The sequence below is a fragment of the Coffea arabica genome, chromosome 4e (genome assembly GCF_036785885.1).
Source record: "Coffea arabica cultivar ET-39 chromosome 4e, Coffea Arabica ET-39 HiFi, whole genome shotgun sequence".
NCBI classification, from domain to species: domain Eukaryota; kingdom Viridiplantae; phylum Streptophyta; class Magnoliopsida; order Gentianales; family Rubiaceae; genus Coffea; species Coffea arabica.
In genome coordinates, this window is record NC_092317.1 from 7,785,300 (window position 1) to 7,804,757 (window position 19,458).

Consider the following 19,458-nt stretch of genomic DNA (forward strand, 5'->3'; position numbering starts at 1 on the left):
CTGCTGGCCTTAGGGGGGTTAGTTTGGCCAAAAAAAAGGTTGGGACACCCCCTAATTGAGAAAAAAAAAAAACATGTAACTCCCATACACAGACACGTGTGTGTTTAAGTATAGATTAAATGAATACATATAATTAAGACACCATTAAATGTTGTCCTCGTTGAGAACCCGATTGAAGCCAAATATTTTAGCAAACATGATGAACAATTCTATGTTCAAAACTTTCCTCTTCTTGGACATACTCACTTTACTTAAACTAAAACAAAATCATAATTAACTTGGATACTATCGTTAATTAACTTGGATAATTAAACTAAAACAAAATCATAATCATCTCTGCAAACTCTATCCACCAGGGTTGGTGTTTATTGGTTACTGTCGTTTACAGATAAAACAAAAGAGGTTGGTAGATACAAAGAAACCAAAATGACAAATGGATATTAACTTGGATACAAATTTTACCGAGGGTATTGACTGCATTCGATGTATTTGTGTGAATTTATTATCGGTATACAAAACTAATTGGCATAATTGAGGAATTTAAATATATGTGAGGCCAAATTTGGTGCATGAATTATCCAAATGAATGAGACTAATTGGTATGCAGCATGAATTTTTTTTTTTTCAAATTATAGGCATTTGAACCTAAGTACGATAAGAATTTGGATTAATTTTATATATATTGTTCGTATATACATTATTACCGTACATGACAAATGTTCAAAACTTAAATTTGAAATTTAAATTTTGCTCATATGTCATTCATCCAACCATCATAATAATGTATGTACTGTTAATATATATAAAATTTATTTTAAAACATGAGAATGTATATACTGTTAGTGTATATAAGATTTACTTTAAGAATTTACATAATAGTAATTTGATTAAAGCTGTGTAAGCGTGTATCTCTCTCTTTGTATATATGTGTATATATAAATAGACCGATCCACTAATATATAATTTCTATGTAGGTTTTTCGATTGTAACTAATTTTTTTAAAAAATTTATTATATTAATATTAATAATAATATTATTATTATTGTTCATTGGGCTCAAGCATAGAAGAACTAAACAGAACGTTGTCGTTTTTTGAAGTCAATTGGATTAAGTAAAAATAAATAAACTCCGGCCGCCACTTCCTCCGTCACTCGACCTATAGTCCTCCCGCCTCTCTGGGAAGGCGTCGGCGACGATGAAGTTCCGGTACGCCATGGTATGCTCGTCGAATCAGAACCGGAGCATGGAGGCTCACTCGCTCTTCAAGAGAGAGGGCTTCGACGTCTCCTCTTACGGAACTGGTCAACACGTTAAGCTCCCCGGTCCTTCCCTCAGAGAACCCAATGTCTACGACTTCGGCACCCCTTACAAACACATGTTTGATGATCTCCGACGCAAAGACCCCGAATTGTCCGTATCTCTCCTGTTCCTTTTTTTAATTACTCCCCCCCACCTTTTAGCTGTAAATATATATATATATTTATATATTGTATTTTCCCCACCTATACAGCTCATTTTTCCGATAATTCGTTCTAATTGAGCTTAGTGATGCTAAGCTTTAGTTGTTTGATGTTTGCCAATTTATTCTGTATTACCAGAAAGAAAAGTAAAAATAAAAATTAATTAATTTGGTTTTATCAGGAGCCAGGGCTTTAATTTTTACTGTCTCCTACAATTGGGGTAGGTATAGGGCTTTAATTAGAGTGGAGTGGTCGTCTTTACATGAATTTATGGTGTTAGTGTGTACTTTGCTAGCATGAATTTGTGTGTTCTATGAGGTAATTGTGGCTGATAATTGTCGAGGCCGTTGGTACATTATGATTTTTGTTGCTTTATTTATTTAAGTAGGGAAGTCTGTTGAACATTTTAGAAAATTGGTTATGCTATCTCTTGGGTTTTTTGTTGGCTTTTTTTGGATAAATGAGTGATGGAATTTTTAGTCTTGACTCTTGAGCCACAGTTTTTATGGGTTTGTTAAATTGACTTTAATTGGGTAATGTGAACGTTCTATATAATTTTGAATCGAATGTTGAGGACTAATGGATGTTTTCCAGGTATAAGCGAAATGGGATATTGCCAATGCTTAAGAGGAACTTGGCTGTAAAATCAGCGCCTCAGAGATGGCAAGAGAATGCAGCTGATGGCTCCTTTGATGTAGTGCTTACGTTTGAGGAAAAAGTTTTTGACATGGTTATTGAAGGTTGGTTTGCTTAATATTATGAGAGTCCCTTACATGTAACATAATATGTTAATCTGTTGTTAAATCTATTAAGTTTTTGAAATTGATTGATCTGTGGAATTACTGCCCTGTTATCTAGGATGGTAAGTATTTAAATGTGTTGAAGAATCTTGATACCTAGCAAAGTTCAATGAAATAACAATTTGGTTGGCTGCTTATAGCTGGATTGGAAGCACACGAGTTTTGACTTGTGGTCTAAACTGCATTAAATAACAAGTACTTAACAGACAAAATTGGTACAATAATCCCCAGAAAGCATATACCTTTGATAATTTGACATTTAGGAGTTGTTCTAGATATGTTTAGCTTTTTGGTTACATTGTCATACTTATTCTGCCATTATATGGGAGTTGTTTGAATGTACCATAAGGCGCTTGCATAGAACTTTGTTTCATCATTGCTAAACTTTGCATTTGTTTGCTGATTTGCTTCTTATTTCCTAGTGTTTTTCTTTCATTATATTTCAGATCTTCACAACCGAAATCATGTTCTCATGAAGCCTGTGTTGGTAATCAACTTGGAGGTAAAAGACAATCATGAGGAAGCAGCCATTGGAGCAAGGCTTGCTTTGCTTTTGTGCCAGGAAGTAAGCTTCTGTTCTACTCGTCTGGTACTTCTGATTATATATTCATTTTTTCTTTATTTCCATGTCAGTTCTGGGAACTGTTGATTTTTTGTATTTGTGGCCCATTCTGTCAGTCTCTTGCAACTCACATGTTAAGCTATTGCATTCTTTTTACCCTTTTTCCCTGTAATGTTGTCCAAAACTAACTGTTTTTCCCTGAGCTGCATGTGCATATGAGTTGCTCTTTAGGAAACATGAAGCTATGGCCATATCACTTTCCTTTTCGACACTGCATGGGTGAGAATCCATTGAGTGTGACGCCATGTTAGAACAAAAAATGTGCATTTGCAGGAGATTTGAAGTTATTGCCAAAAAGGGTCATAACTTGTTTGGATTGCAATTTAGGAATGGATTCATGTCTTCTTTATTTGCGATTTAATCATTCCAATGTGTGGCAAAAGAGTATTTTGATGGTGACCTTTTTGAAGTTTTTAGGAGTCTTTTGGGCTTTCTGTGCATGTAATTTTGGTGTCTTATTTTTCATGTTCGTATTTTTGATGCTCTTGTGTAAAACTCGTAGCTGTTAATCCCAGATGAAGCTCCAAATACATGCAATAGCATGGAAAAGCGGGTTGTTTGTTCATGCTATGTCTATATGATTCCCAATTATGCATCACTCGTTTCATTGAACTTTCGCTTCCTTTTTATATGTGCTTCTCTGTGCAGCTTGAATCTTTTGAGGCTTGGGAGGAATCAATCAATATGTGCTTGCTCATGCTATAGTTATATGAAATCCCGATCATGCATTACTCTTTCAGGTCCCACTGAATTGTTGTATACTACTTCTCTGTGCAGCTTGAATCCACTGAGGCTTGGGAGGAATCAATTGATGATCTTATCACTAACTTTGAGAGACAACATCGAAGGAAGCTTTTATACAGTGTTTCCTATTATTAATTTTGACCCCTAATTATTGGAGGAGGAATTTTTTTGTAGATTGACCTGAAGTTGAAATTTGTTGATATGCCAATGATTGATGGCCTTACTCAAGAGTTGTTTTGGTTGTCATAGCTCTGGATACAATAGGAAGCTCCCCTTTCTCCACTCCCCACTCTTGTCTCTTTGGATTCTTATCTGCTACTTATGGCGTTGTACCATTTTAAGTGTACTTGTTTTTTTCCATCTATTTGCTTTCTTCCAAAAGCGAGGTTCAGTATTCGGTTGCCCATTGTAAGTTGTGACTAACTAATTTCTTGATTGAATACATAGGGGGTGTTGCAAGTTGCATCCGGATATAAAATTTCTTACCTTTTATTAATAGCCAAAAAAAAAACTAATATGTACAATTGACCTCCAATTTCGGGTAGCCTTTGAAAATGGTTCGACAAAATAGTCAAATTATATGTAATACAAGAGCAATTAAGTACTTAAAAAAAAAAACTGGCTGTGGCTGAGTTTTTTTTATAATAGAATGTAGGTGTTTTTGCTTGGCATGCTTGCACAGACAAAATTCGCAAATACAATAACCTGATATAATAATTGTACAGAAAATATATCAAAAATAATTTAAAAAAAATGTGTTTTTGGTGCACGAAACATATCTATCCAGAAAAAATATATAAAATAAAATAAAATGTAGTTGCTCCATTCCATATACTTGCAAATTGCGACACCCGAAATCGCTGTAGGCAAAGTCGCTGCCCGATGAGCACGACTCTTTGGTGTCAGCTGATTTAAGAGCCTCACTTCCAGTTTAGTTGCGCGTTGATTCAAATCTCCGGAAATGGGCGAAGACGAAGCCATTGCCAAGTTTTCTGAGGATCAAAACGACGACGGAGTGAGCGAATCGAAGGCCGTTCCAGTAGAAGATAAAGAAAGCATAAACGACAAAAATGTGGAGAAGTTTCTGGATTCCATGGATGACTACTTAATCCTCGTCGATTCCTTGTCCTCCATTCTTCGCCAGGTAAAACATCAGCTTCACTAATTTTATTTTTGCGAAAATGTAAATTGTGATTATAGTCGATAAGTTCACAAGATATCAGTGGATAAGCCGCTGAATAATCGCCGTTCCTTCTGAGAGCAAAATTTTAGCAGGATTAAGACGGTAATTTTATTTTAGGAGATCGATGCATTGAAGCAATCTTTAATTTGGTAATTTGAATTTGATATTTAGTCATGTAAGAATAATTTGGTGATTTGACTTTAGATAATCACTTCGAATAGTAGCTTCTGAAGTTTGAAATTTTTTTTTTAATCTTTTTTTGGGGGTAAAATTGAGTTTGAAGGATGGTTTTTCCTAAAGAACAATTAAATGTAAAAGATAAAAGGATTGCCTAGGAAGATAATTAATTAGGTGAGCTGCTTCTTTCTACATTTTGGGCCCAAAAGAAAAAAGGTTGTTATTCTCTCACAGGGATGGTTAGAATTGGCGAGTGCTCGGCATTCCATGGGAGCGTCACGCATAAGTGCGTCTTCCTATGACATGAAGTACCATTCAGCTGCTACTACATTGCAACTGCAGCATGAAACTGGTATGTTGATGCTTATTAATTATTTTAGTATAGTTGATTTTTTTTTTTCTCTTTTGTAGGGCACAAAAGTAGCAGGAGTTTTTGGTTGGTGATTCTAATGCTGAAATTGCTCAACTAAGATTTTTACGTCATTTTCTTGCTTATATTAGACAGAATTTTGAATGGGAATCTGACTTGATTCAGCTTTAATTTTTGTTGTTGCTAGCTAGCTCTGATGTAGGGCAACCGCATTTTGTGTTGCGCAAATGGGAATCCTCGGATAGTCCTAAAAAAGATCCTTCGGATAGTCCAAAAAGAGATCCTTGCGAAGCAAAACTTGAGGAGGATAAATGGGTACAGAGTGTATCTAGTGGTCTAAGGATCAGGACCAAGGGAACATCTGAAAGTTCTGGTAAATGCTTTTCTGTGTAAGGAGATATAATTGACAATACAACTCATACATTTGAGTAAAATCATTGTTCAGAAGTCATTTCTAATTTCTGCAATGATTGTCTTTTAACCAAGTAGAATTGTCTTTTAACCAAGTAGATTTGTCTGTAAAAGTTATCTAAGGCGTTTTAGACAGTGTGTGTCCTTATTTTTCTTTTTGTAGTCAGCATTATAAACATATACTGAGACTCTGCTTTTTTTTCATTTTTTCCTTCTTGTCTGGGTCCAAAGAGAGTAGGGAGAAAAAGGCGGAAAATACTGGATCTCCACTTTCTGTTGATGGCCATGTAAGTGTCTATATTACTACTAATCCCTTGTATTGAGTAATGTGAGTTCACAGGTACAGGTGTATTGTAGCTCTAGTCTTATGGTGACAAATTTTCTTTTAAAGAAGATATTTACTTCTTTTCTGTGTACTAGTTTCTTCATGGTAGTGCTATGTTAACACTATTACGGGCTTAATTCAGATCCCTTGACAAAATTTTTAAGTTCATGGAAACTTTTGTGTGTGTAGAAGATCTTTTGCTTATAGAATCATCCATCATTCTCATTTCTTCTCTTTCAGGCTCAAAAAGAACGACTCAAGGCACTCTCAATGTTTGGAGCATTGGCTCCTCCTAAACTTCGAGCTGCCCAACTTTCATTTGAGACAGGTAGGGGGAGGAAAATATATAACAGGAAGCTACAATAAGACAAAAAGGAAATGATGCTCTTATTTCTTTATGCAATGCTTTTTGTTATTTTAAGTTATGTATATGAGCTTTGTTTACATCTGGGAATACTTTGCCTTTGTTTCTTTCAGTAGTCTGTGACCTATGTGGACTTGCCTCAAACACCTGTAGCCCTTGGGTAAAATTTTTCACTTTTTTGGAAACCAAGGGCAGTGAAGGAGCTGTTTCTGATTAATGCTCGACTCTTGGACTTTGGATTAAAAAAAGTCCTTAGTATGACAGTGTCTACTCATTTAACTTGATCCATTATGAAGTGCTTGTGCTGTATTAGTTGAAGATATGGTTTTGAAAATTTTCTCTTCTAATCACTAATGGACACCTTGCATCTTTCTTGTGCTATGCTATCTTGAAAAAATGTGAAACCAAGACCCTCTTTGTCCAGGTGATAGATATTCAACTCACTGCTAGTTCATGGACACTTTTCCACCAAGTGTCCCTTCTCCTATTCCCTTTGCATTCGATTTCATATTTATGTCCTTTTCATATATGTGCAGCCCTGGAAACACTTGCAGATATAGCAAATGTGCGAGCGTCATTGCTACGTGCTTATGAACAAGTGCAAAAAGAGATGGAGAGCCCCATACAGTGATGAAAAGTTAGTTCACAACCAATGTAGCCTTGTGTTCCTCAAATACATGTTTGTGACTGGAAAAAGATTGTTTTGTAGTTAATTGATTAGTATATGGATTTTCTTCGGTAAAAGAAACAAGTATAGGGCTCAATTGCTTCTTAAATGGTCTTTTCCTGCAGGAAGTGATGACAGCTTTTGATGTGTTGTAATCTTGATGGTAAACCACTATTGTATGCTGTATCCATTTTCCATTTTAAATGGGAAATTAATACTGCAAATGGATTGTGTACATCCTTTTGTTACCATCAAAGTATTAAATTAATGAGAGAATGCTTCAAGGTTGTTTGATGAGCATACAAGATTAGATATTGACTTTATTTCATATTGTTGTTAGTTCAGAATATTTTGCACCCGCTGTTTTCTCTTTGCAGTGAACTGCTTGCTTATTCTGAACAATATATTGTTTATGAATTGTGGCTTTAGGATAATTTGTTGCACAAAACTAACGGTGGTTCTGGAGTTGGCAAGTGGACTCCGACAACCACGTATGTCAGAAGGCTTTCTAAGTCGAGACGATGCTATCTAGTTCAGAAATGACGAGAGATCCATAAGAGAGAACTCTAGCCATCAACATATGTCCTGAAAGCATCTAATCCAAGATCAGTTACTGTAAGTTAGTGAAGGATCTTAAGCATGTTCGCTAGAAAGTTTCACTAGTGAAATTTAAAGCTTTGTCGTCCATGCCAGAGTTGGAGATTATACAAGCAAAGAGGGTAAGCAGTCATAGAGGAGGACTCTTTGGCCCTGGCTCTGGCTCTTGCTCATACATAAGAAATGGTTCGTACCTCATCCCAGTGCTGTTGTAGTCCGAAAAACTAAAAGATAGTAATGTAGGCAAATGACATCAAGATGAGGGTATTGCAAGAAAAGTATCTAAAGCTATTTGAGAGACGAGGGAAGCCTATCCCTTCCAGCAAGGAATTATAAGGAACATTAATTAAGACTTGGAAGGGGTGATAGGTAAGGCCCGTGAGGCAATGCGCTGGAGAGAGAGAGAGAGTATCTCAACTACGAATAGCAAAACAAACTCGTGAAGTGAAGACTCCCAATATCCGCCTCTCACTTGCAAAACTTTTTTTTTTTTTTTTTTTTTCATCCTTCTTCCTTCTACTACGCGAGTTTTGTTGGGAAATAGAAATAATTTAGGTAACATAAAAATAAGGTGAGCAATAGTGGGCCAAACAGGTTTTAAATCCCACGCCTCTCATGCTTTTTGAAAAAAAAAAAAAGGTTAAGCAATAGTGGATATTGTTGTCAAGAGCCAAACTCACAAAATGATCTCTATTCCTTTAACATAAATTTTAGAATAAATATAAACACGGGATCTTCTACCGTGTGCTGTACCACATTTGTGGCGTATCTCATGAGTTTTTTTTTTTTTTTTTCCCTTTTTCACATTCTTGTTTCAACAATAATGTGATTTACCACAATCACAACCACGTGTGTACAATTTCCCATGTAAGTACTTCGAAAAAAATTTATAGACAATTTTAACAATTTGATATTTAAAAAATAAAAATGATTATGAAAGATCAGGGTTGAAAACTACCATTATTTGTCAGATATCCTAAGAGCACCTCCAATGGCGACAACGGTTAAAATTTCATGGTGCAAGTTAACGTTCAATTTTTTTTTAAGGTTCAATTTTTGGTTCTCTTTATATAAATACACAAGCAATCCTTCTTCTTTTTTTTTTTTCCCATATCTCACTATCCTACTCTATTATTTCTCGTACTCCCTCACTCATTTTCCTCAACCTCACAATTTTCTAAAATTTCAATATTTTGTGATTATGGATGAGAATTTTAATAGTTTTAGAAATATGTCAAATGCTCCAAATATAGAAAATTCATCCTCCTCACAAAATCAAAACCACCCAAATTTCCCAAATTATCCAAATTTCTCATTTTCTGGTATTCTTATAAATGTGCAAAATTATGCATATCCCCTAAATTTATCCACTTCCAACCATCCATCAAATTTCCAAAACCCATCAAATTTTCCATATCCAATTCCCATGTATCCGCCACCTACTTATTTTAATCCGACTATGGGAAATCACTGCACATCGGACTATTATATCCTTGGTATGGATTGTGGGGGTTTAAAAACTCCGTCAAAGATAAGGACGTTGGCCAGCAAGAAAATGAAACACCAATGGAATCAATGTCGAGCTCTCAATTTCCACCGCATTCAACACAACATGGGGTGGAAAATATTATTATTCTCGCCAATGAGGTGGTGAAAGAACCTGATTGTTAACGCATTCCATGGTGTGGATGATGACAAGATGCTTGCAAGTGCTTGATTTATAATTTTCAAATGCAGCATTGTGGGTAACTTCAAAAATAATGAAATTATTTTTTAAAAAAATTATTTTATTTATTTACGAGATATGAATTGTGTATTATTAAAATAAAAGTTTGATTTAATTGTAAATCCATACTATGATACCATGTGGAATATAATTTATTATAAATTAGAATGCTGATGTAACATGTGGATCACACCCGAATAACATGTGGATCACACCCGAATGCCCTAAGCACGACGCACGACGAATTGTCGAAGTCGAACAGATACTGACAGGCAAATCTATGACTCACCTCCCTTTGACTTGTGACCGCTGTCACATCGGATCCTCTCAGGTTTCCGTTCCTTACTTCGCTCCTTTATTTCCGCTTCCTCTCGTGCGAAGAAAAAATCCAAAACAGCAACAAAACTATACTTTTCCACAATCAACCAACCTCAAACCACCACCCCTTTAATTAATCTTTCCTCCAGTTTTAAATGGTACTTTCTAACCAACGGACCCCATTTGATCAATTTTCCAACCCCATCTCCATCACCATCGATCATTCTGGGAAAAAAATACTAAATATGGCCGACCAAGAATCAACACCTGGAGAATCATCGTTGGAAATGCACCCAGCTTAATCAAATTTTTTCTCTTCACAAACAATGGCCGCTGCAGAGTTGAAAAATCAAGAATCATCACCAGCATCATCAGCGGAATTGTCCGAATCAGATGCTACTACTGGTGCTAGTACTAACAAATGGGAGGAGCTTCTCCGGAAAATGCTACCGGCCGGAGCTCCGGTACCGGACGAGGACCACCTAGACTACTCTATTACAGTAGAATATCAGGGTCCTCCTCCTTGCTTACCTTCTTCTACTTGTATTAGTATTCCTAAACCTCTTAAGTTTTCCTCATCATTTAAAACCCATAATTCCCTTTTGACCTCTCGGAAAAATAGTAACTTAGTTTCTAGCATTGCTCGAAATCGTGATAGTTCTGATGAAAAATCAAGAAGCTCCTTTTCATCTTGCTCTGTACCCGGTAATTTTCTATTTAGTAGTTGTGATACTAAGGTTGATGACGGTAAATCTGTAGATTTTTCGGCTAATTTTGATACTAATGATAGAATTGATAAGGGAAAGATTGGAGCAAAAGTTAAGCGTTGTAGTAGGTGCGGAGAAGGGGGGTGGTTGGTTTTGATTAGGGAGAAGAGGGAAGTGTGTATGGTGTGTGGTGCAGAGTACTGTAGGCATTGTGTACTGAAAGCAATGGGTTCAATGCCTGAGGGAAGGAAGTGTGTAGGGTGCATTGGCAAGCCGATTGATGAGGCAAATAGGGAAAAATTGGGGAGGTGCTCGAGGTTGCTGGCTAGTATTTGTAGTCCTTTGGAAATAAGCCACATTATGAAGGCAGAGAAAGAATGTTCTGCTAATCAGATTCGTTCTGAACAGGTTGTGGTCAATGGCAGGCCGTTGAAGGAAGAGGAGTTGGTGGAGGTTATGGGATGTGCCCATCCTCCATGTGATTTGAGACCAGGGCGGTATTGGTACGACAATGATTCTGGACTTTGGGGCAAGGTGAAGAAAATGAGTTTGATTTTTGGTATATTTGTCGTTGTATATGAGATATGATGTTTTGACTGATTACTATTGTTTGTTGATACAGGATGGAGAGAAACCAGTTAGCTTTATAAGTGCAAATTTGAAAGTTGGTGGAAAGCTTCTGAATAATGCCAGTAATGGGAATACAAAGGTTTATATTAATGGCCGAGAGATCACAAAACCTGAGCTCAGAATACTGAAGGTATGGTCGATACACTGGATAGCGTGGTATTTGTCATTTAGGGGTGGATTATTTTCTTTCTATTCTTTTCCAGTTGTTGCAAATTAGTACGGTTTCGCTTTGGATTCTAGTGACCAACTGAATAGCTCTTGGTACATGGTCAGCTTTATACACAGTTTAACATTTACAATTGAAGTTTTATCACCTATACAATCTTGTTTACTCTTCTGGCTTCCTGGAAATGCACTATCTATCTGACAAGATTGGTCTTGGTCATTCCTTTAGAGGGCTCTTGAATATAGCAATTTGAGTAAGAAGTGAGAGAAGTTTAAATAATGTCTGGATGCATTCCAGTGAGCACTATTTTCTCATGCTTTAAATTCTTAAATTGTACAGAATATTTTTCTACAAATTAATTATTAAATCAAACATGACTAATTTCTGCTAACTTTTTTAATAAAAAAATTTGGTTATTGGTGAGCTTGCTTCATTGACTATTGCCATGAGATAAAGCTCTTAGCTGCAATGCATCACTAAGCACCGCATTTTCCTATGAAATTCTCGGATTTGATGGTTAGATATATGTAATACACCTAACATTTAGAAGTTTTGCTTCCGTTACATCCATAGTATATGAGGCTTAAACTAGAAGAACGTCCCTTGATTCCTTACTCTGCCCAGCCTCCCTTTGCCTTCTATCCTCATAGATTGAATTTCTTTCTTAGAATTTGTTTCCATGGCTTACTCTGGTGTATTTATCATAAAGACGGGGAAACCCTAGGCCTCATGCTCCTAAAACTTGATTTGTGTTCTTCTGTTTTTTTCAGCTAGCCAATGTACAATGTCCTCGTGGTACTCACTTTTGGTTGTATGAGGATGGTAGCTATGAAGAAGAAGGCCAAAAAAACATCAGAGGAAACATATGGGAAAAGGTTCTCTCATCACCTATGGAAAAATATTTTTTTTCTTCATGTTAATTTTCATAATATGCTGGTTAAAGGTGACAAATTAATAGTTATGAGTTGAAGTGGGTTTTTTTTAGGCAGGCGACCACACGTCTGATTTGTTCATTATTGTCGTTGCCTGTACCATTTGGAAATGCTCGTTGGGCCAAGGAAGATCAGACTACTTTTTCAGGTAGACCTGTGGGTAAGTACTTGGAGCCAGGGAAAGTTCATAAACTTCTGCTCTTGGGGTTGGAGGGCTCTGGGACAAGCACTATCTTCAAGCAGGTGTTCTCCATATTTAATTCTGTAATATTATTGTTTGTTTATTTACAATTAATCTTTTTACTTGTTTTAGGTATCCGTGATCAATCTTACAATCACAGAAGTTAATGATTCTCCCAATTTTGAACATTTCATTGTCTTCTTGTATTTATTCTAGTCAAAGGCATAATGTGAAGTAAAACTCAGGAAGATGGTGTTTCATTCATCAGTCATATTATTCTTTGTTTATTTACAATTAATCTTTTTTACTTGTTTTAGGTATTTGCGATGAATCTTATAATCACAGAAGTTAATGATTACCTCAATTTTGAACATTTCATTGTCTTCTTGTATTTGTTCTAGTCAAAGGCATAATGTGAAGTAAAACTCATGAGGTTGGTGTTTCATTCATCACCCAAATCTGACTTTCAACAGAAATAGAATTCTTCAACTAAGGGAGCAGGAAAGACCTATTACAATGTAAACTCTATATATTGCAACTTTGAATGTCTTTATTCTAAGTTTTAATAGGGAATGCAAAATGGCTTATGTTTGTTCTCTTGTTATTTTTGTGCTACATGAGAATCAGTTTAGTATTGAAGTTTTTGATGGGGACTTGATCATTACAAAAAAAAAAAAGATTCAGCACCTTGCAGAGGATTAGTTTGCCTCAATAGGTTATACACATGAAGCTAGGAGCTTCCTGGTGGTTTTTCTGTTCCTCTTACCAGTATACTGCTCTTCCTTTTTTCTGTGCCCCACCTACTGGTCCTGCAAGAACTGCTATAATTGATAGACATAAAATTTGGCATTAGTTTGCTTCCTAGCTTCTATTGTTTCTTGGCGAGGCCTCTGGCATTCTACCAAATATCACAATACCTTCATTCAGAATTTTCAAGTTCCTTTCTCAAGGAATTGTTTTCTCAGTGTGCATCAGTTGTATAACGTATAGTTGTTTGGTTCTACCTAAGGCAGACATGCTTGAGAGTAGGACTGTTAGCCTAAATTTGGTACTCTCTGTGTTTCCACGCTTTTTTGACTTATATGCCTTCTATGCTTTTTCATGTAATAGATGAAGTTCATAAATGGAAACCAATTCAGTGCTCAAGAACTACAAGATATCAAACTTCTGATTCAAAGTAACGTATACAGATACTTGAGTGTCTTGCTTGAGGGGCGAGAACACTTTGAAGATGAGGCCCTTTTGGCAGAAAAGGCTCAGGGTTTGACTGCTGAAGAGTCCCTCCATTCCAGTGCTGGTATGTCTTTTTCTTTTTCAGGGTTCTTTAAAAATATAAGCATCACATGTTTGAAGATGCACATTCACTTTGCTGAATGCCTAGTGGACTCTTTTTCCACTGATGGTGGCCTTGATGTTTCATCTTGTCAAGCTATAACCATCATGAATGTTAAAAAGGTCCAGACATCCATCCATGAGGTTCACAGCTTTGGCACTATCCTTAACCTAAGATAGCTTTTTTTTTTTTTTGACTCAACTTGAACTGATCTTCTAGTTGTCTAACAAAGTTAGATCTTTCTAGGTGGTATTTCGCCTGATAGACAAAGAAAGTCTGTGTATTCAATCGAAAAAAGGTTGAGGAATTTTTCTGACTGGTTGTTGGACACCGTGGCTAGAGGAGATTTGGATACTTTCTTCCCTGCAGCAGCACGTGAGTATGCTCCTATTGCAGATGAAGTTTGGAAGGATCCTGCCATTCAGGAAACTTACAAACGAAGGGTGGAACTTCACTGTCTCCCAGATGTTGCAAAATATTTCTTAGATCGGGTATGATAAATTCTTTGGTCTCTTTGTGACATGATCTTTGAGTAAATCTGTGACATCAAACCGTGACTCCAACTTTTAAAAATTTATTTTTTCTTTTTCTTGATTTACATGTTGGTAGCATGCACATTTTAGTTGTAGGAATTAGGGACTTTTATTATACCAGCTTAAACACTAATACTAATCTTTTTCTGGTTCTGTAAAATTTATTGGTTCACTTGACTGCTAATATCTCTTTTTTCCAATTTTTTGCATTAAGTTGCATGAAATTCCCCAGTTCACCTGTGTCAGAACTTCTTGTACTTTTTTAAATTGCTTTGTTATAGACTTTACCGTTCCCTTGGTAGAGGTTACCAGAATCATGGTGCTTCAAGCATGCGATAATTCATTTGCTCATATTAATTTTGATATCCTTTTCTTATTATATACCAGTGATCTTCAAATGAAGAAATCAACTCGTTATATGTTCTTAGGCTACTTTCATTAACTGAAGGAGTGCTCAATTGGCCATCAATCTGAAGCAATTTCCTTGGTAGAAATTTACTACCTATTGATTTATTTATCAATAGTATGTTTAGCAATATTTTCTTAACCTGATATTAAATGAAGTTACAATTGGCACATTTTTCCTCAATTGATTCCCTGATATTGTGCTGCTTAAAAGCAAATCAAATTGTAACATTCCTTGCATTGGTTACTGACACTGAAATCAGTGAGATGGTCACGGTAGATAATGAGGTTTGAATGGTGAATAAAAACAAAATTTTGGACAGCGACTGGATGTTCGGTTGGCTTAAGCAAGAGGGAAGTAAAACCTTCTTTTCCAATGTTTAGGTACTGCTTTTGTAATGCTCGGCAAAAGCAATTTCTTGAGCAATGCTTTTGTAATGCTTGGCAGAAGCAATTTCTCTAATAAATAGATACGGAAGTCTGACTTGTCTTAAGGAAGAGTTTGAGCATTAAGTAGTTCCAGCAAAATAGTCTGAACCATGTGAGTTCCCTATCTTAAATGATTTTAAACAAGAAGGAAGCAGAGAACATATATGTGAGTTCCCTATCAAGACTTTCTGTCATCCCATCTGACTAATTCAGAGTACATTCAAAGTTATTACATGACCTGGATTGGATCTCGTGATAACCAAGAGCTCCAGTCCAAATTGGTCTGTACTTTTTAATATGAAAATTAACTACTCTGTATCTCAAAACTTACTGGTCTATGACATTTGACAGGCCATTGAGATATCAAGTAATGAATATGAACCTTCAGAAGAAGATATTTTGAATGCTGAAGGAGTCATTCCAAACAATGGTCTTGCCCTGTTTGAATTCTCATCAGATGATCACAGTACCATGTCGGAAACAGGCAATGACAACTCTGAAGTACACCCTCCATCATCCAAGTAATCCCCTCGAGAAGTTCTTTTATATGGTAACAAAATTCTTTTTGACATTACTGCTTCTTCTGAGATAATCTCTCTTGTTTTCTTTTACAAATTTATTCAGGTATCAACTGATCCGTATCAGTTCCAAGGGATTGCTTGACAGCAGCAAATGGCTTGAAATGTTTGAAGGTTTTAGAGCCCTAGTCTACTGTGTTTCCTTGAGTGATTATGACCAGATGGTGGCTCATGATACTTGTCCTTTCTCCAATAAATTGTTGGCAAGTAGATATTTGTTCGAGAGTTTAGCGAGACATCCTTCCTTTGAGGACATCCCTTTTGTGCTTCTCCTAAACAAGTATGATGCCTTCGAGGAGAAAATCAACCTGGTTCCGTTATCAGTTTGTGAGTGGTTCTCTGACTTCAGCCCTTCGAAACCTCATCACAACAGTCAATCCCTGGCACATCAAGCTTATTACTACATTGCTGTCAAATTCAAGTTGCTCTATACTTCAATCACCCGAAAGAAGCTGTTTGTCAGGCAGACCAATGGTCGTGATAGTGAATCAGTTCATGATGCTTTCAAGTACATAAGAGAAATCATCAAGTGGGATGAGGAGGCTAGAAATGTTTATGGGATTTACGAGAACGATTCATTTTATAGTCCAGAAAGGAGTTCATCTCCTAATATTAGGGGAGGCTGAGACTTTAAAACTGTACAGAAATGTCTGGCTCAGCCCTTGAGAATTCAAGGAGACCAGTTGACGAGTTCATCATATTGTTCAAAAGAAGAACGTTCGTGCCCCAACCTTTATTAGTTGACAAGTTCATATTGTTCGGGAGTTTTACTGCATTCCCCCATCATTCATGAAGAATAAAAGCCCGGATTCAGAGTTCCCTAAATTTTAATATAAAGTCGTTGAATAAATAAATCATTCTGGCCCAGGAAGACACAGAATCGAGAAAAAAGATGCAATGAAACAAGTTTCCGTAGTGGGTCAGGTGTTAAAAAAACCTCCCAATGAACTGTAAATGAAAGCTTTCAAGCGAATTAGGAAACGATAGACAAACGCTTCCATTGCAAGCATTCCCGGGTAGCGGATGCTAAAGAAGTGAAGGCACTGAAAAAGAAAAGAAACTGGCTAACGTACAGTAGAAATTTATTTGTCAATGTTTTACTGTTATGATGACCCGTGCATAATTTGGTTGGTAGACTAGTTCTATTTGCCAGCATTTTGCATACCAAGTTTGCCAGTAGATCTTTTATTTTCTGCATCATGCTTCCTTCGTTAATCCAGAAACAGGAGAAAGCATCAAGATGGCATTATCGCCAAGACACAGTGAATTGACAACGAACAGTACACAACTGACTCTGGTGCTCTAGTCACCAGTGATGTCGAGTTTCGGACCTCAATGCCCGATAAAAGGGAGATTTAGCACAAAAATTTCAATACAAGAAACCTACTGAATACCACTGCAATAATAGTAGTATAGCATGGGAATTTCTTAATTGTAAATCTGTAGCTCCACAGAGCTGGAAGAAGCCTGAAATGTTCCCATCTAAGCTGAAGTAGAGCGTGGCATGATAAGCTATTCATCTTTGTACCTCCTCTCTACCTCCTCCATGCTCTGGATGTCCTTGTAATACCTGCAAATGCGGTAGATAAACCTGCACAAATACCAGGAAGAAAAGGGAATGACTTCACCGCTGATGAGAAACAGAGAAGGACACAACAAAAACATGAAGCAAGGTTCAGGGGGTGCTGTATGCACCAATACAGGAGGACAGCTGCAGCACACAGAATCACATTCCTTTGAGCCTTGTAGATCTGCAGACACCAAACAATCCAAATTAGAGATCCAAAAGAAACTGGCTTCTTCTGGGGAAAGTGTAAGCATACATGGAGCTTCTTTGAGCGGTAATGCACACTCATACAAAAGCACACGGAGACACACACACACACAGAGCGTGTGTTATAGTAGGTTATGTTCACCAAACAGCTAAAACATAGGCCAATTACACTACCAAGAGCAATTGAAGTAATCTAAGTGGATCAAAAACAATCCAAGGAAACTCTAGCTAACCAAAAGCATTTCAACGTGAAGGTACTGGAGTTTATTGCCATAAGAAAATAATGGCAGGTCCAGATCTTAGAACATTATGGACCAAGATGTGCAGAAGTTTGGGTGCCAGGGAACAACGTAGGAGACCTAAAGAAAACTGGGAGGTGGTTTACATGGGATCAAATCCTCATTTGTCATCAAACACTAGCACAAATTAGTGTTACCGGAAAGACAACAAATTCATATAACTTTCAGGCACCCTTAATAGGTAGTTTTTGCATATTCATCAGAAGACAATTCACTTAAACTTATGATGTTCTAGTCCATCAGTGCTATCTGAAATACTATCAAAGCTTGATTAGTGCCAATGTAGAAACAAATGGTGTGACAGCCATTGGAATACAGACTAGGACACCAATCCATCGGGAACAAGAGAAAATTAATGACATGTGAGGGACAAGACAACCTGAACCCTGCCTAAAACTCATTTAAACAGTCAATAATTCTTAAAGACATTTCATATTTACATATAAATAAAAAATTTTGAATAAATGTATAACTTGGTGGATCACATCATGACCAGTACAGAGCAGAGGTAGTATGAACCACAACGAAAAGCTGCTCTTTGAATCCTGGCGAATGTACTTTACCCCTTCTTTGTCTTGAATTACTCAATTCTATTTTCAATGCAGCTTTAAGTGAAACAGCCTTAAGAAATGAAAAGTGAAGAATCAAGATTTTTCTCAGCCTACAGCAACATCACTGTTAGTCCACTTCATTGCATGACATACCTCATGCTCTCCTATACCACCGCAATGAATCTTAAATGCTTCATTCTCTTTCAACACTTACTAATCTTATATATACAAAAAAAATAGCCCAGTTCCACATTATGACATTTACATGCTTTAGAGAATCTACATAATCCGATTACCAGATAACAGAAACCCAATTTGCAGAAAGAACTACATCTATCGCTCCTCCTAACACTCTACCACTCAATTCCAAAATTCAAGTCAGTCGTCCAGCAAATGAGGCTCCCACAGAGAACTCCTACAACCAAATGTCCCAAAAAGCTGATCAAATGATATACAACAAACAAACTGCAACCAATAAAATTAAAAGAAACCTAAAATTTCCCATCCAGTACAAACCCATTTGGTCAATAAATTCTCACATTCCAAGCAATCACATCCAATCTAGCAAACCAAGTATAACAGCCCACAAATGGTGCAAGTAAAACAAACACTCATATCCAATCTAGTCTTCAAAGTAAATTCATAAAAAAAAAAAAAACATTGTTACCGATTTTTCATAGCGATCCCTCTCAGAAGCAGTGCAGATCTCTCCAGTACACATCAATCTGTGCTCTTGCTTCCAGTATATATCTATCAACATTTTCAAAATAAAATTGAAAAATAAATAACCCGAAATATATAAACTCAGTGGAAGCAAATAAAAACTAAAAGCGAGTACGAAATTATAAGCAAATAAAACTGCTAAACAAATGAAAACAAAGCCCTCACCCATGAGCTGGAAAACGGAGAAGGGGACGATGAAGAGTGAAGGTTGAAGAACAAGGGAAACAAGGGATACCATCTTTGATTTTATGACCTTCGGCGTCGGTACAGTTAAAAGGATCGCCGTCGCCGCCTCCGCCGCGACAACGTACGTCAGTATAATCCATTGCAGAGCCATTTTCGACTTCGATTTTTTCTTTTTCTTTTATTTGGTCTGTTTTGGGTTTTTGGGATTTGCTTCGCTTGCTTAATAGCCAAGTGTAGAAGAAGGTTCTTTAGACTTTGCAAGATTAG

At 36.7% G+C, this 19,458-nt stretch overlaps 4 protein-coding genes and 1 long non-coding RNA gene across 10 annotated transcripts; 4 read left to right on the forward strand and 1 right to left on the reverse strand.

Moving 5' to 3' along the window:
* Positions 1-1,096: 1,096 nt before the first annotated feature.
* Positions 1,097-3,990, forward strand: LOC113741583 (uncharacterized). Of its 2 annotated transcripts, none has more exons than XM_027269136.2 (4): positions 1,097-1,410; positions 2,055-2,200; positions 2,707-2,825; positions 3,531-3,666. In XM_027269136.2, exons 1-4 carry the CDS (start codon positions 1,196-1,198, stop codon positions 3,585-3,587), a joined length of 537 nt encoding a protein of 178 aa, XP_027124937.1. In that variant the 5' UTR covers positions 1,097-1,195; the 3' UTR covers positions 3,588-3,666. The 2 variants fall into 2 exon arrangements, with proteins under 2 accessions (XP_027124937.1, XP_027124936.1); XM_027269135.2 differs by having other exon boundaries at positions 1,102-1,410; positions 3,660-3,990.
* Positions 3,991-4,447: 457 nt separating this feature from the next.
* On the forward strand, positions 4,448-7,411 carry LOC113742992 (uncharacterized). Of its 4 annotated transcripts, none has more exons than XM_027271044.2 (7): positions 4,448-4,770; positions 5,398-5,422; positions 5,544-5,729; positions 5,999-6,054; positions 6,333-6,420; positions 6,993-7,093; positions 7,249-7,411. In XM_027271044.2, the coding sequence occupies exons 1-6, from the start codon at positions 4,588-4,590 to the stop codon at positions 7,085-7,087; spliced, it is 633 nt and encodes a 210-aa protein (XP_027126845.1). In that variant the 5' UTR covers positions 4,448-4,587; the 3' UTR covers positions 7,088-7,093; positions 7,249-7,411. The 4 variants fall into 4 exon arrangements, with proteins under 4 accessions (XP_027126845.1, XP_027126844.1, XP_027126842.1 ...); XM_027271041.2 differs by lacking the exon at positions 5,398-5,422 and adding an exon at positions 5,221-5,338 and having other exon boundaries at positions 4,449-4,770; XM_027271043.2 differs by having other exon boundaries at positions 6,993-7,411.
* A 189-nt stretch (positions 7,412-7,600) lies between these two features.
* On the forward strand, positions 7,601-7,918 carry LOC140005996 (uncharacterized). Its single transcript, XR_011813551.1, has 2 exons — positions 7,601-7,738; positions 7,817-7,918. It is a non-coding gene; the product is annotated as an uncharacterized lncRNA (long non-coding RNA).
* Positions 7,919-9,738: 1,820 nt separating this feature from the next.
* On the forward strand, positions 9,739-16,388 carry LOC113741526 (extra-large guanine nucleotide-binding protein 3). Of its 2 annotated transcripts, none has more exons than XM_027269056.2 (8): positions 9,739-11,005; positions 11,094-11,231; positions 12,038-12,142; positions 12,239-12,442; positions 13,491-13,677; positions 13,960-14,204; positions 15,432-15,601; positions 15,705-16,388. In XM_027269056.2, the coding sequence occupies exons 1-8, from the start codon at positions 10,091-10,093 to the stop codon at positions 16,282-16,284; spliced, it is 2,544 nt and encodes an 847-aa protein (XP_027124857.1). In that variant the 5' UTR covers positions 9,739-10,090; the 3' UTR covers positions 16,285-16,388. The 2 variants fall into 2 exon arrangements, with proteins under 2 accessions (XP_027124857.1, XP_027124858.1); XM_027269057.2 differs by having other exon boundaries at positions 9,740-11,005; positions 12,257-12,442.
* Positions 16,389-16,893: 505 nt separating this feature from the next.
* LOC113742802 (uncharacterized) lies at positions 16,894-19,458 on the reverse strand. The gene is made up of 4 exons (XM_027270788.2): positions 19,171-19,458; positions 18,950-19,032; positions 17,354-17,409; positions 16,894-17,249 (listed from the first exon to the last, which is right to left on the reverse strand). The coding sequence occupies exons 1-4, from the start codon at positions 19,340-19,342 to the stop codon at positions 17,171-17,173; spliced, it is 390 nt and encodes a 129-aa protein (XP_027126589.1). The 5' UTR covers positions 19,343-19,458; the 3' UTR covers positions 16,894-17,170.